Source organism: Sitodiplosis mosellana, unplaced genomic scaffold (genome assembly GCF_009176505.1).
Source record: "Sitodiplosis mosellana isolate CC-2019 unplaced genomic scaffold, AAFC_SMos_1.0 Smas_scaffold_5884, whole genome shotgun sequence".
Lineage (NCBI taxonomy): Eukaryota > Metazoa > Arthropoda > Insecta > Diptera > Cecidomyiidae > Sitodiplosis > Sitodiplosis mosellana.
In genome coordinates this window covers 1825-16725 of record NW_022601126.1, presented here as the reverse complement: position 1 = coordinate 16725, position 14901 = coordinate 1825, and the positions used below count along the sequence as shown (strand labels likewise).

At 35.9% G+C, this 14901-nt stretch overlaps 1 protein-coding gene across 1 annotated transcript; it reads right to left on the bottom strand.

The window, feature by feature from the left end:
- Nucleotides 1-2087: 2087 nt before the first annotated feature.
- LOC129573023 (uncharacterized) lies at nucleotides 2088-4583 on the bottom strand. The gene is made up of 6 exons (XM_055453164.1): nucleotides 4482-4583; nucleotides 4370-4385; nucleotides 4179-4265; nucleotides 3070-3704; nucleotides 2926-2998; nucleotides 2088-2786 (listed from the first exon to the last, which is right to left on the bottom strand). The coding sequence occupies exons 1-6, from the start codon at nucleotides 4530-4532 to the stop codon at nucleotides 2128-2130; spliced, it is 1521 nt and encodes a 506-aa protein (XP_055309139.1). The 5' UTR covers nucleotides 4533-4583; the 3' UTR covers nucleotides 2088-2127.
- Between the last annotated feature and the right edge of the window lie 10318 nt (nucleotides 4584-14901).

The following is a 14901-nucleotide window of genomic DNA, read 5'->3' as shown; positions in this document are numbered from 1 at the left end:
TTCGGTGTGCTTGTTATTTGCTGCACATTTGAAGTGGTCGGTTTTGCCCTTGTATTCTGAGCGCCGACACTACCTTCGTCCTGATTTTCTGCTCGAAAACGGGCCTTCGCAATCTTTTTTCTTTCATTTCGTTTCTTATTCTTTGATTTTTTATTTTTTCCACCTCCCTCTGAACCCGATGTCACTTCGGTGGTTGAATCCGTTTGCTTTTTGTTCGCAATGTGTTCACCGCCCGATTTTTCATCTGTTCGCATTTCATTTTCTGTCAATATGATGCTATCGTCCATTTTGAACAAATGTGTGCACCTAAAATATCGCTAAAAATAAAATAAATTGGGAGAGAATGTATGTTAGAATGTAAATATAGTGATTTAGTGTGGAATAATGAATAAAAACTAAAAATTCGTGCTATCTGTCAAGAGATGGCGTTGCTGTGTGCCCGTGTGTGAGACAGGTGGTCTTTGAATAGATCCAACACAGCACAGACAATCGCACGAAATTCCACTGAGAATCCAATTCTGCACACAAAACACTAAATTATTCAATTGAATCCAGCCAATCGTGGTTGTACACACCCTGGCTGCACTTCTTATCACAATTCCACTTTATTTCCAGTTGGTTTTTTGATGTACCGGTTTGTCACTTAACCACTAAATGCCGGCAATAACAATACACACACAAAAACCTAACACAGAAATTAAATCACGGAAAGAGTGTATGAATTTTATTTATATCGATTAAACTTCATATGCCACTGTTGAAATGGCTATTGAATTTCCTATTTCGATAGGATTTTGTAATTTATTTGCACAATTCGTTGGTTAAAACAAGAAATTTCGCAAATTTTTTTATTAGCTGTTCAGAAAGACGAACTGTCAATTCTGCTGTCAAATTACTACTTGGGTTACTGAATAATCTAGATTTGAGTGCAAAATAGCGGATTCAATTGTTTTTGGATGAATTTACTTTATATTTACTTTTATATTTGGGTAAAGTGAGTTATTGCTTATGCGGTCGCACAAATGACTACTTTTCATATACGTATTAATCTCGGTAAAATAGTGCTTAAACCTAATTTTCGACATGTTTCAATTTGGTTCCAAATTGGGATTATTGTCTTTTCGTTTTGAAAATTAGCTGGGATCGTCACGGGAAACAACTAAAATTTTGTAGTTTTTCCGAATAGATGGCACTCGAAATTGAAATCTGTATTTTATCATTTATTAATAAAGTGCACAAAACAAATGAAACCAGAATATCAACAGGTTGAACCTCCGTTCCATTTTTTTCCGTTTCCGTTTCCGTATGGAAAGATTCACTCATACATTAACGAACTATGAATAACAATGTGGATCTTTTATAATTAAATGGTACAAATTCCGTTTTCTTTACGGGGAAAAAAATTCCGTTTCCGTTCCGTTTTTTCCGTTTACCTTATGCCTTCCCGTTTCCTTTTCCGTTTTCCGTATGCCTTTCCGTTTCCGTACGGAAAACATATCCGTTTCCGTTCCCGTTTTCCGTACGGAAACGGAAAACGGATATCCGTTCTGGGGTACAAAATCATGTACCCGAAAATGACACTTTTGTATGGAAAATGGTCGAAATAGTTATATTTTAAGGTCAAAAATGCTATGAAAAAAGGGTCCATTGAAGTTTTGGTTAAACATTAAGCGGGAAGTAAACTAAATTGCTGCGGAGCGGAAAAGTTTGGATTTACATTCGTTTTATTTCTTGTTCGGTTTATTTTTTCAATTTATTTTCTGACTCGAAACACTTTGTTGGCACTCCCAACACTGATCTTCTGTACAAACAGATAAGAAACGTCAAACAAGAACAATAAAGCGGCACTTGGAGACTGGTTGGAGAAATAGAGAATCATATACATATTTTGCTGTAACAAGAACGCGTCTGTGTTAGTTCGAACGTTGAAAGTATGACACATTGCACTTTGTCCCCAGGCGGCGCTGTATTGTTCACTATTTTCGTGATCAGAAAGGCCGTGAAAAAAAATGCATTTTTCTCAAATGTTCAAATTTATTCGGTTCTTTTGTTGAACATCAAATGACAAGAACAAAAAAAGAGAAGGTATTCAGCTTTTTCAGGCGCCTGAAACCCTTTTTTTCAAGCCTATATTCTTCTTCTTTGATGACGTCTCACCTTTGGCTTCCGGATCCAATCAAGCAACGGTGCAATCGGTTGAAAAATAATTGGCTTACCAGGCAAATGAAATATGGTCATGCCCACGAGTTTGTTATTCTTTTTCGAAATCATTGGACCTCCAAACGTAAAGGGAGTTCCCATGCTTTCATCTAAAATGTAACACATCAAATGATTTGCATCAAATACAGCGCCCAATTTCGATTTGCAAATGGTGCCATCTAAATACTTTGTATCATAACGTCTCGTTCTCATTGTTCCATGCATTATCATATCACCATAAACAGTGACCATTTCGGACGGGTCATTCATTTTGTAATCTTTGTCCACCAAATGTATCTTGCCGACGTTATCGTTGAACTCTAACGGTTCTTGAAGTGTAATCTTGGCAATACCGAATGTCATTCCCGACGATGCGTATTTCTCATGAATTTCAATTTGGTCTTCGGTGACTTTAATTTCTTTCGCATTGCTTGATAGTTTATTAACGGTTACATAGACATATGGGGCGCCAAGCACACTTTTCGCACAGGTCAAAATCTCCGTTTCCGACAAAATGATTGCATTAAATTTTAGTTGAAAATTTTCGTCGACATCGGCAAGATCATTTTTGTAGGCAGTAAGAAATTCTGTAATAGAAAAACATCTCAGAATGAATATTTATGTTTATGAATCATGAAAAATCTCCACTTTTGCCTCTCCTCTATTTAAAATTTAAAAAAAAATGACGTTAAAACGGTTTGATTTATTCGAATTTCGAATACTTACTTCCCGGTACCATTATATCGGCTATAAATTTAGCTTCGTTAGGTTTGAGCGGAGGTGGAATTGGTTTCACGCTCTGAAATTAATGCAAAAAATGATTTTGTTTGCGTTGTTGAGAATGCAAATTAGGGCATTGTGATTAGATACCTTTGGGTCACGAATAAAATCAAGAAATGGAGTAATTGGAAGGAATGCTCCGCGACCACCTATTGTTCCATTTATACTCGTAGTTATGCCCACGATTTTGCCATTTGTTTTTGAAACGACTGGTCCACCCGAATCGCCAGGTGTAATAATTTCGCCATCATTTGTAGCTTCACCAGTTGTAAAGTACAAAGTCTGACTTATGTTAAATGTGTTGGGTCGTTCGACATCAGACATATAGTTCGCATCGCAACGCCTCAATATCAATGGTCCGATATTGTTCAACACGCCATATCCATAGGCAGTGACCACTTCTGATGGGTCGTTCAGTTTGTAATCCTTATCCACGAGTTCAATACTGCCAACGGTATCGCTGAATTCTAACGGCGTTTTCAGTGTAATTTTGACAATATCAAATGCACCAACAATTAAATAATTATAATAAGGGTGACATGCAAAGTTCTCTTTTTCGACTTTGATTTTAATTTTCTGGTTTGCATCTGATACAACTTTCGCACCAGCTACCACATAAACATATGGAGCGTCATACACACAATGGGCATTCGTGATAATTTCCGTTTTCGACAGAATGAATGCGGTACAAATTCTCGTTTTTCTTCTGGCATCATTTGGATGGTCTTTGTATTCATGCAAATATTTTGTAATAGAATCGTTTCATTCTCAGTACAAGCAATAATATTTTAAGAAAAATGAACACACACACACACAAAATTGCTAGGGGGAAACCGCGAATTCTTCATCTATAAAATTTGTTTCTATCATTCAGTTTTAATACCATCTGTATGTTACCTCAAATATTTGGCTAAATCTATAATCCACTATGAACGATACTTTTGACCACCACAATGTGATGAATTTTCTGACAGTAAACTGACAACGCACAATTGAGAGTTATCATTTACAGTGAATCGTTTCTGGAGAAAGTTTTCACAGTTGTAAATAATATATTTTTTGAAAAAAATTATTAAATTTAGTATTATTTTCAATTAACTGAAGCGTGGTCAGCCCCTAGCAAAATTGATAGAATATTTGAATTTTTCGGACAAAAATTCACACACACATAAATGAAAATGATTCTAAAGCAGACTTACTTGGGGCATGGATTCCAGCTACAAACTTTGCCTGTGACATAGTTTCAATCACTTCGCCCTTGAGAAGAGCTTGCGAGAAAAAGCCATCTGTTCATTAGAAAAAAGTTGAAATTTCGAATTGAATATTATACAAGTATGAAACAATCTTTTGGAATCATAAAAAGCGTGTTCGAAAACCAAAACTGTCTTACGTTTTCCTTGAAGTTCCTAGAAACAGAAATTTTGTGTTAATTTTCAGTTCTACAGACTTATCGTATTTCATTGGATAAAAGTGAAAATGATAAAAGAAAAGAAAAAACTTACCGAAAATTCAACGATAAATAGCACCGAAAACAAACCGTGTAGTAGATTCATTTTAATTTGCCAACCAAACAGAGTTTTAATCTGTTGCACAATGATAGTAGAGAACAGTCTTGTACTCCTTTGGAAGATCCTTTGAATTCGTTTGGTCTTCCCTATGCGGTGCTGCCTCTTTTATACCATTCATCTACTAATACGTGCCATGCAATCAATAATAATTGATGAATTGTGGTATTTTTCAGTTATGGAATTTATGAATTGAGGTCTACTAACACTATGCAACAAATTTCGAAAATGAAATTCTCCCAAAAAGAAGAGACTCATTTCCAAGGTTTTTTTGGCCCACTTAATCCAAATCTGATACGGAGACCGCAATTAATAGTATCTTAAAAAATAGACGTGCCAGGACAAACTAACGCCAGATTGGGAATAAATGAGCCCAAAAACATTGGAAATAAGTTCTCTTCTCTGTGGTTGTTTCTTGTTGTTGCATAGTGTAATCATATTCAGACACTAAATGAAGCTCAATTACAAAATTCCTCTGATGGACACGTGTAGCTGATACAATTTGTGGAAATCGATAGAAAAAAAATGGAATACGTTCGAAAACATTTTAAATTCAGATGTAACTGGTTCATAATTTGATTATTTTCAGCTGTTGCCAATCGTTTTAACACTTGTTTTTTGTGTACATTTTTGTTCCCCAGCCTGATGATGCTCCTAATAAGAGCGAAACGTCGCACAACAAACGATTATTCATTTTCGGAAACAGCTTTAGCCCAACACATCACTTTTGTGTTTGTTCAGATGGTATGAAAAAACAACGTGTGCACCAAAGGAATTTAGTGTATGAGAGGTTGGAAACCGCAATGAACGTATCTTGAAAAGAAGGACACGCAGCACAAACAAAAATGTCAGATATGTTGCAAGAGTGTCAACAAATGATGAATCAATTCAACCAATTCAAAACTGGAATCATGAAAATCATCGGTAGCTTCGAACAGTCACACACATCGAATGTCAATACACCATCATCGATCGTAACACAAATCCTCACCCGAATTCCAAAACATGAAACTCAATGACATTTACTCCAACGGGATGAATACGAAAGACATATACAATGGGAGAACGTATTGTTGAAGAAATGATGGAAATTCAAATCAACAAAACACCAGATACGCAATGGACAAATGGTATTTTTTATCATCTAAAAACAGGGTCGAAACAATACGTCGGCAAAACCAACGATATGTTAATGAGACGAGCTACTCGCAGATGGAGGCCAGGGCATGTGAATGCCGACTTACTACAAGAGGTAAAAGACACAGGCTACCACGAACTCTCATACATACAACTAGAATCAAAAAACTCATTTATAGCGAACAACTCCGCATCATTAGCTGAATACTGCACACTAGAATTTATTTCAAAAGAAAATATGGAAGAAAAATTCACAAACAATGCGTTCAACAATTCAAAAAATCGTTCCAATGATAAAGTGATCAAAGAAATAATCGATAAATTCAAACTAGGCGAAAGCAGACGCCATACCATCGGATACTTTTTCTATTGCCAGATCATGTCTGAAACTCCAACGACAGTAACATATGTTACTATATACAAAGGGCGTATTGAGGCCATTTTGCTGAAATAATCAGCATCGTAGTATCTGGCATACAAATTGAGTCGTTTGTAGATTCCTTGCTCGTGAAGACTATTCAGCAGGCCATAAGTTGCATTGATATTCGTTGGTGTCCATGTCCAATCATCAAATTCAATAGTCAAATCATCCAATTTGATATTAGCTTGAGCAATCAGCTCACGATTACCCCAAAAACAATGAAAACTCGTTGAAAAACTGACAATTTGTGGATTTAGCTCAAAAAACGTTTTGAATTCATCAAAGCGACGACCTTTCTTCGACGATTGTGTCCATTCCAAATGCTCCAACTTTGGGTATTTTTGCTGAAGCCACTCATTTGCCGTACGTTTCAATACATTTCGATTCCATCGACAGTCTTGCACATTGAGATTCTTCAGATTGTGGCAAAGTGCTGGGAATTTTTCGTAGAATTGACGTTTGATCAAACAATCTTCGATTGAAACCGTTTTGACCGTTTTTAAAATCTCGTCCACCCATTCAAGTTCGATTTGTGTCAACAACACATTGATGAACTGAATGTGTTTGATGGATTTCGTGCAATTCGATCCAACGTAACAAAACAATCGTACACCGTCTTCGATTCCAATGGAATTCTCGCAAATCGACACTTTTTGAATGAATTTATCGAAACTGTGGATTTTATGGGCGCCGCGATAGCAATTCACGTTGCGTGTATCATTCACGTACAGTCCATCTTCTTCGGCACGAACTTCAATTGCTGGAAAATTTTGCTGGAAAAAATCACCGACGATTGATTGCATCAGTTTACAGGTCTGACCCAACGTATCTAAATCATCTCGTGACAACCATTCGAAGAGCTCGTCGAAGCAATCGATGTTTAGTTTGAAAATTTTCGCCAATAACTGCGAATTTAGACCTTGGCTGTGATTTTCTATGGCACACGAACTTTGTTTTGATTCTGCTTGACTACTTTGACTGTCTTTCTCCAATTCACTCATTTTTGTAGGCAAAATTTGCTCCTCTTTTCAATGATCTGCAATGAAATTAGCATGGAAATAATGATATTAGATTGAAAATTGTCACTCATTTAATTGGAAAATATTTGTTTACCATTGAAAAAAATATTTTTTCCGATAAGAATTGAAGGAGAGCAGATAAGTTTCACAACAATAATAGAAATGTTGTTCTTTTCTATTGACATAAGCAGTGCAAAGTGACAGTTTGGTGTGAAGTTGGCAACGGACATCCAATTCCAATGGAATGCACTGGAAGCCGGGGGAATGAATTGGAATTTGAAGTCTCGTTGAGACGACTCATCAATTTGAATGAGAAAAATCGGTTGTGAATATCTATAGATGAGATTGAGAGTTGTTTATGTTTCACTGACTTTGTTATGAAAGAGAAGAGTAAGTTTCTTTCGACTTAAAAATGGTTAAAGGCGAGTATATACTGGAATGACATTATGCATGCTTTGAATCTGCGCCAACAAACGTGCCCGAGTTAATGTAAACCATTGTATACGACAAAGTTTTTGTTTTTTTCAACTCAGCATTTTACTCAAAGAGCTAATTGGCCAAACATCAATATAATTCTGATTCGACACTTTGCCGAAACTGCACACCATAAATTGGGGATTTTATAGTTTGTAAGGTTTGCAGAAAATGAGTTTGCGATGTCAACTGCCGAAAGAGCATTTTTGATTGACATCCGCCGAATTTCGTAAACAAACCGAACACTATAAATAGAGGTGTTCGATGACAGAGAATTCAGTCTTAATCCAGATGTGAGCATATGAACTCATAAGATTTTGATTCAATAAATAAAGAATTTTTTAAAAAGAGAAAGTCTTTGTTTAACTGGGGGCTCAACAGGGAAAGTTTGTCAAGTAAAAGTAAAATCGTAAATGATTTGAAGTGTAAATCAAACTTAACCGAATCAAAAAATAAAAGTGTAATTTCGTTTGCATGTGTACAAACAGTTACAAAAACATTTCGCATACGAACGAAAGAAATTAATAGTTTCGATAAGACAGTAGGAGAATGGATTTATAATTCAAGTGAATCAAAGTTAAGAAAAGAAAATTGAACAGTAAAAACAAATTGTTTATTTAATCGAGTAGAGACACTAATGAGTTCACCTATTGGTTTGAATATCGACGATTTGTCTGCATTGTTTTCACAAATTAAAACTGATAAAATGGCAGATGCGGACGCCAAAATCGCCGCTTTGCAGGCATCGATTGAGGCATTAACTCAACGATTAACAATCATCGAAACACCAGCAGTTGTTGCGGAGTACGTAGATGAAGTTGCAATCACAACGAAAGCGTCATTATCATCGATCAAAGTGTTGCCTGAATTTCATGGCAAAACCGATGAGTACGCATCATGGCGGAGTTTGGTGACAACGACAATGAAATACATATCGAAAGCCGAAGAAAAAACCTATTTGGACGCGTTGTTGATGATCAAAGCCAAAATTCGTGGCCCAGCAGCAGCGATTTTATCGAATCACGGAACACCATTGAATTTTAATGCCATCATCGACCGGTTGGATTATTCATATGCCGATCAACGAGCAATGTACGTGATTGAACAAGAGCTAATCGTATTGCAACAGGGACGAATGACGGTGCACGAATTCTACGACAAAATCAACGAAAAACTGAACATGATCATCACGAAAATTCACATGACTCTGAAGGAGAAATTGGCAGCCGATGCGCTAATCGAAAATATGCGTGAAAAAGCATTGCGTACATTCATCACCGGTCTGAACAACAACACGGGAAATGTGCTGTATTCCTCGAATCCAAAAACACTGGCCGAAGCGTATGCACGTTTGCAAACGATTCTGTCTGACCGAGAACGAATGAGTTTTGCAACACAATTCAATCGCAATGAGATGGTGTCAAATAACATTCAGCGAAGCCGATTGAGTGAGGTCATGGTCAACCAAAACAAACAAATTGATCGCCAAATGTTTGCATCGAAAAATCGCACACAAAATCAGCCACCGAATGCTGAGAGACGAGACCGTTATGACATTCAACGAAATCCGAATTTTACACCGAATTTCACACAGAAACAACAGTCATTTGCCAACAAACCGATCGCGACCAGCACAAACAAAAATGAACCAATGGATGTCGACGCATCTTCAATGAACGTGAACATTGACAACAAACGCAAATTCAATGCAAGCGGATCAAATCAATTCACCCGTCAACACAAATTGCAACGAGTTAACAACATCGAACACGATACCGAGCAATTCGAAGACAACTACGACGAGAGCTACGCCGACATCGATGACACACAATCCGAAGCATCTATTTTTTTAGAATCGTGAAGGGTTTACCATGCTTCGAACGAACAGATCGAGAAACTGGTAACAAAATAACAATTATGGTAGACTCGGGGGCTACTCATAACTATTGTAAATCCAATAAAATTAGAGGAAAAAGATTGGGTGTTAGAGTACCAACTAAGTCAAAAACATTACACGGCATTTCGAAACTCACACATTTTTATAGAATAAAATTACTTTCTCATGTTTTAACATTTTATGAGGTAAACGAATTGGAAGATTTTGATATGATTCTTGGATATGAGGGCTTAAGAGAAATGAAAGCAAAATTGAATTTTTTTACATTAGAATTAAGATACTATGAGCAAAAGAATTTAAAAGAGCAAATAATTCCACAAGTCAATTATTCCATTAATGATTCAGTAGAAATTGAATATCGCAAAAAAATTGAAATGTTAGTTAGTAAAAATAATCGTGTGGAAAAATTACCCTACAATACAAATATCAAGGCCACAATTCGTACCACCGACGAAGAACCTGTGTGGTGCCGTGCATATCCATATCCCATGTCGACAAACGATTTTGTAAACAAAGAAATTGAAAGACTTTTGGAGGAAGATATCATTAGGCCAAGTCGTTCGCCGTATAATTCACCAGTTTGGGTTGTTCCGAAAGACGGTTTTAACGAAGACGGAACTGAGAAGAACCGTTTGGTTATCGATTACAAAAAAATAAATTCGAAAACCATTAGCGATAAATATCCAATGCCCAACATTAATGTCATTTTGAGTAACCTTGGGAAGGCAGAGTTTTTTTCCGTTATCGACCTAGAGGCGGGTTTTCATCAAATCGTGATTGAAGAAAAAGATAAAGAAAAAACTGCATTTTCTGTGAACGGGGGAAAATATGAATTCAATCGTTTGCCTTTCGGTTTTAAAAATGCACCGAGTATTTTTCAAAGAGCAATTGATGATGTTTTAAGAGCGTTCATTGGGTTATTTGTTTATATTTATATGGATGACGTAATCATTTTTTCACGAACCAAAGAGGAACATATGAAGCATTTGGAACTCGTTATTGAAGCGTTGACTGAGGCAAACATGAAAATTTCTTCTGAAAAATGTAAATTTTTCCAAACTGAAGTCGAATATCTTGGATATGTTATTTGCGGCGGTAAAATAACAGTGGATCCAAAAAAAATCGAGACAATAAAAAATTATGAGATTCCAAAGACAGTGAGACAATTGCGATCCTTTTTGGGTTTGGCCGGTTGTTATCGTAAATTCATTCGAAATTACGCACACATTTCCAAGCCATTGACAATACATTTGCAAGGCGAGAACGCCAATGTGAATGCTAAGCAAAGCAAAAAGGCGAAAATTGATTTAGATGACAATGCGATAGCCGCATTTGAAGAAATAAAGGGGAAACTCCAAGAGAACATTGAATTGTTTCAACCCGACTATGACAAACCATTTGATTTGATTACTGATGCTTCGGGTGATGCTATCGGTGCTGTTTTGGAACAAAACAAGAAACCGATTATTTTCATTAGTCGAACACTTTCAAAAGCAGAGCGATCATTGGCAACGAACGAAAGAGAACTGTTGGCTATTGTTTGGGCATTGCAGTCATTAAGAAATTATTTATATGGCATCGCTGACGTCACTGTTTACACTGACCATCAACCATTGACTTTTGCGGTCAGCGAAAAAAACCCAAACTTGAAATTGAAGCGATGGCAGGCATTTGTTGAGGAATGCAGTGTAAAAATGAAATATAAGCCGGGCAATCAAAATGTTGTTGCCGATGCTCTTTCTCGCCAATATTGTAATTTGATCGGAAACGAATCTGAATCAGACTGTTCAATTCATTCACAACAGAGTTCGCCTAACGTAAGCATTTTAACGGTTCCGAATACCATAAATTCATTTCATAATCAAATTTTCTTTGAACAGTCTTCCGTCGACGAATTAAAAACAAAAACAATTTTTTCTGGCTACATAAGACACACAATTAAATACACTCAGTTTGAAAATTTGTTGATAAACATGGAAATGGCAATATGTGGGGGACTAACAAATGGTATTTATGCAACTCTAGAAGAGATACATTTATTTGGTGACGAAATCATTAAACGTTTTCCAGATTCCAAATTCATTCACACGACTAGTTTTGCTAGAGATATTTTGGACGAAGACGAACAATTATATTTGATTATACAAGAACATAGCAGAGCTCATAGAAATTTCAACGAGAATTATTTGCAATTGAAAAGAAAATATTTTTTTCCAAAAATGAGAAGGGAGACAAAGAAATATGTAAAAAACTGCGAAATTTGTAAAGTAAACAAGTATGAAAGACATCCTAAAAAACAAATCATTGGAAAGGCACCAATCCCGAAATCGGTTGGTGAAATCATTCATGTAGACATTTTTCATGCAGACAATCAACTTTATCTCTCCTGTTTAGATAAATTCTCAAAATATGCAATTTTTATTCATCTGCCAAACAAATTAAATATGACAATGTATATGGAGACAATATTGCAAATGTTCCCTTTCTGCACGCATGTTATGACAGATAATGAATCTGTATTTACATCGCATGTTATGGCGAATTTATTTCAAAGATATAATGTAACACATGTATTGGCACCAGCAGCCCATTCTACTTCAAATGGTCAGGTAGAACGATTGCATAGCACTATTATTGAAATAGCAAGATGTTTAGTTCAAGAAAGGAATGATTCATTTGATAACATTATTTTTGAGGCCATAAGAGCATATAATTGTACGATTCATTCAGTAACAAAACAAAGACCAATTGACATTTTTTTCCATCCAGACAATTTTCCCGATACAGAAAAATTATTAAAAGAAGCACAACAAAAAATGTTACAATTTCATAACAAAAACAGAATCGAAAAGAAATACGAGGCGGGACAGGATATTTTCGTTAAAGGTAACAGGCGAAACAAAAAAACACCAAAATATGTTAAACAAAATGTGGAAGAGGATAACAAAAACACTGTGCAAACAAAAAAGAAAAAGGTCGTGCATAAAGACTTGATAAGAAAATGATGGAAACGGGGACGCTTCATTTTAACGATGGGAAGAGTTAATGTAAACCATTGTATACGACAAAGTTTTTATTTTTTTCAACTCAGCATTTTACTCAAAGAGCTAATTGGCCAAACATCAATATAATTCTGATTCGACACTTTGCCGAAACTGCACACCATAAATTGGGGATTTTATAGTTTGTAAGGTTTGCAGAAAATGAGTTGTAAATTTGTATTCAAACGCACATCAACATTGTCGTGCCACTTGAAGAAAAATCACAATGGTTCAAAATACTATAATAAGGCATTGGAATACACAAAAAATGGGATTTATTTGCAAAACGTGCGGTGATACCCTTTCATCGAGTTCAAATCTCCGTTCACATATCTTAAGAAAACATAAGTAAAATCCAGGCAACAAAATGAGAGAGCTGGTCATCTCGGCTGACGCTTGGTTATCGAGATAATTTGAATTATTTCGAGCGATCAATTGTATTTTGGAAGTGGTATCCAAACGTTCAATCAATGAAAAAGAGACAAATCCATATATAACGTTTGGATACCACTTCCAATTTATCGCTCGAAATAATTCAAGTTATCTCGATAACCAAGCTCAGCCGAGATGACCAGCTATCTCATTTTGTTGCCTGGTAAAATCTTTGCATGATTCAAATGTCCAAAAATTAAATCCGATTTACTCAAAATTGCAGCGGAAACACAAACACAACCCTTATTTAATTCGATAATAAATAAGCTAAATTTCGATGGTGTACTAATTAAGCATAACAAAAGTACATTCACATTTATTAATAAGTAAGATCGGGATTCAGAGCAAAAATGTAATCAACACACTCAATTTTTTAAACATATAAATCTATATATATATAGATATATATATATATATGTATATATCGCCGTTTATTATCCAATGTACAGTACATCGAATATTTTTGATCTTTTTTCAATAAACTCGAAAAAAAAACAAAATGTTTGTGTCGGGGACAATGTTTGGCCGCTTAGTTTAAAATAAAACAACACTTGACTTCTTTTTCGTATGATTTTAATGCAAAATGATTTGTGGATGCGAGACTCGGTTCGGTGGGTGTGTAACAATATGGAAAAGCCGTATAATAATTGCGCAATACAAATCGATCAAATACTTCCACCGAACACAATCAGTGAGAGTTGTGTGGTTCTTATTCTTTGATGAAATGTACGTGAAATTGCTTTGAATAAACAGATTTGTAATTAAAATCGAAAATCTGAGATCTAACCGTGCGGAAAATAACTATGGAATGGATGCCAGTGTGACTGTACTTTAACTCTAATGAAATGCAAGTTGCTACAAACTAAACTATGGTGCGTGAATGATTTGCTTGTGATGCGAATGGCTGCTATGGAACGAATGTTCTGGAATTAAATTGTTTGACTAAAATGATGTTGCAAAATTGAACAATGCCGTGTAACCCTATCAGTGTAAATATGTGTGACGACGGCAAACATACAGCTCACGAACACACTCACACTCACTATGGTGAGTCCGAGCGTGTGTTGCCGCTGTTTAACTAATTAAGTGCTGCCATCCAGTGAAAACTGTACACTAGACGTGCCAGGACAAACTAACGCCAGATTGGGGTTAAGTGGGCCCACATACATTGGAAATAAGTTCTCTTCTCTGTGGTTGTTTCTTGTTGTTGCATAGCGTAATCATATTCAGACACTAAATGAAGCTCAATAACAAAATTCCTTTGATGGACACGTGTAGCTGATAAAATTTGTAGAAATTGATAGAAAAAATGGAATACCTTCGAAAACATTTTAAATTCAGATGTAACTGGTTCGTAATTTGTTTATTTTCGGCTGTTGCCAATTTTTTCAACACTTACTCATTGTTTTTTGTGTATACTTTTGTTACCCAGCCTGATGATGCCCCTGATAAGAGCGAAACGTCGCACAACAAACGATTAATCATTTTCGAAAACAGCTTTAGCCCAACACATCACTTTTGTGTTTGTTCAGATAGTATGAAAAAACAACGTGTGCACCAAAAGAATTTAGTGTACGTGATGTTGGAGTGCACAGTAATAATATGAATTTACTTTAACACTATGACTGTTCTTCATATTTGCAACATATTACTGTTCTTGGGGGACTCCAGGGCCCCATATGTATTTCATATGAAATCTGGACTGTTATAAGAGATAACAAATTAGTGTCTGAAGCAAAGTTGAAATACTCGAGGTTTGCTATAATTTTGTTGCAACAAATATTGCTTATCTCTTATCAGTTCCGCGAAAAACGCAAAAAAACGCGAAAATCTCGAAATTTTCCCACCTTATTTTTTGAAGCTGATAAGTAGTAAGAGACTTGCCTCTTCGACAGAAATGTAGAGCAGGTCGAGTACTACAACTTTGCCACAGACA

Excerpts from the sequence above, each read along its gene's own strand:
- LOC129573023 (XM_055453164.1), bottom strand. The coding sequence starts at position 4,532 with ATGAATCTACTACACGGTTTGTTTTCGGTGCTATTTATCGTTGAATTT. Across the intron at positions 3,705-4,178 it reads AGCTGGAATCCATGCCCCAA|ACCATCCAAATGATGCCAGA; the intron begins GTAAGTCTGCTT and ends ATGAATACAAAG. Across the intron at positions 2,999-3,069 it reads ATTTTATTCGTGACCCAAAG|AGCGTGAAACCAATTCCACC; the intron begins GTATCTAATCAC and ends CATTAATTTCAG.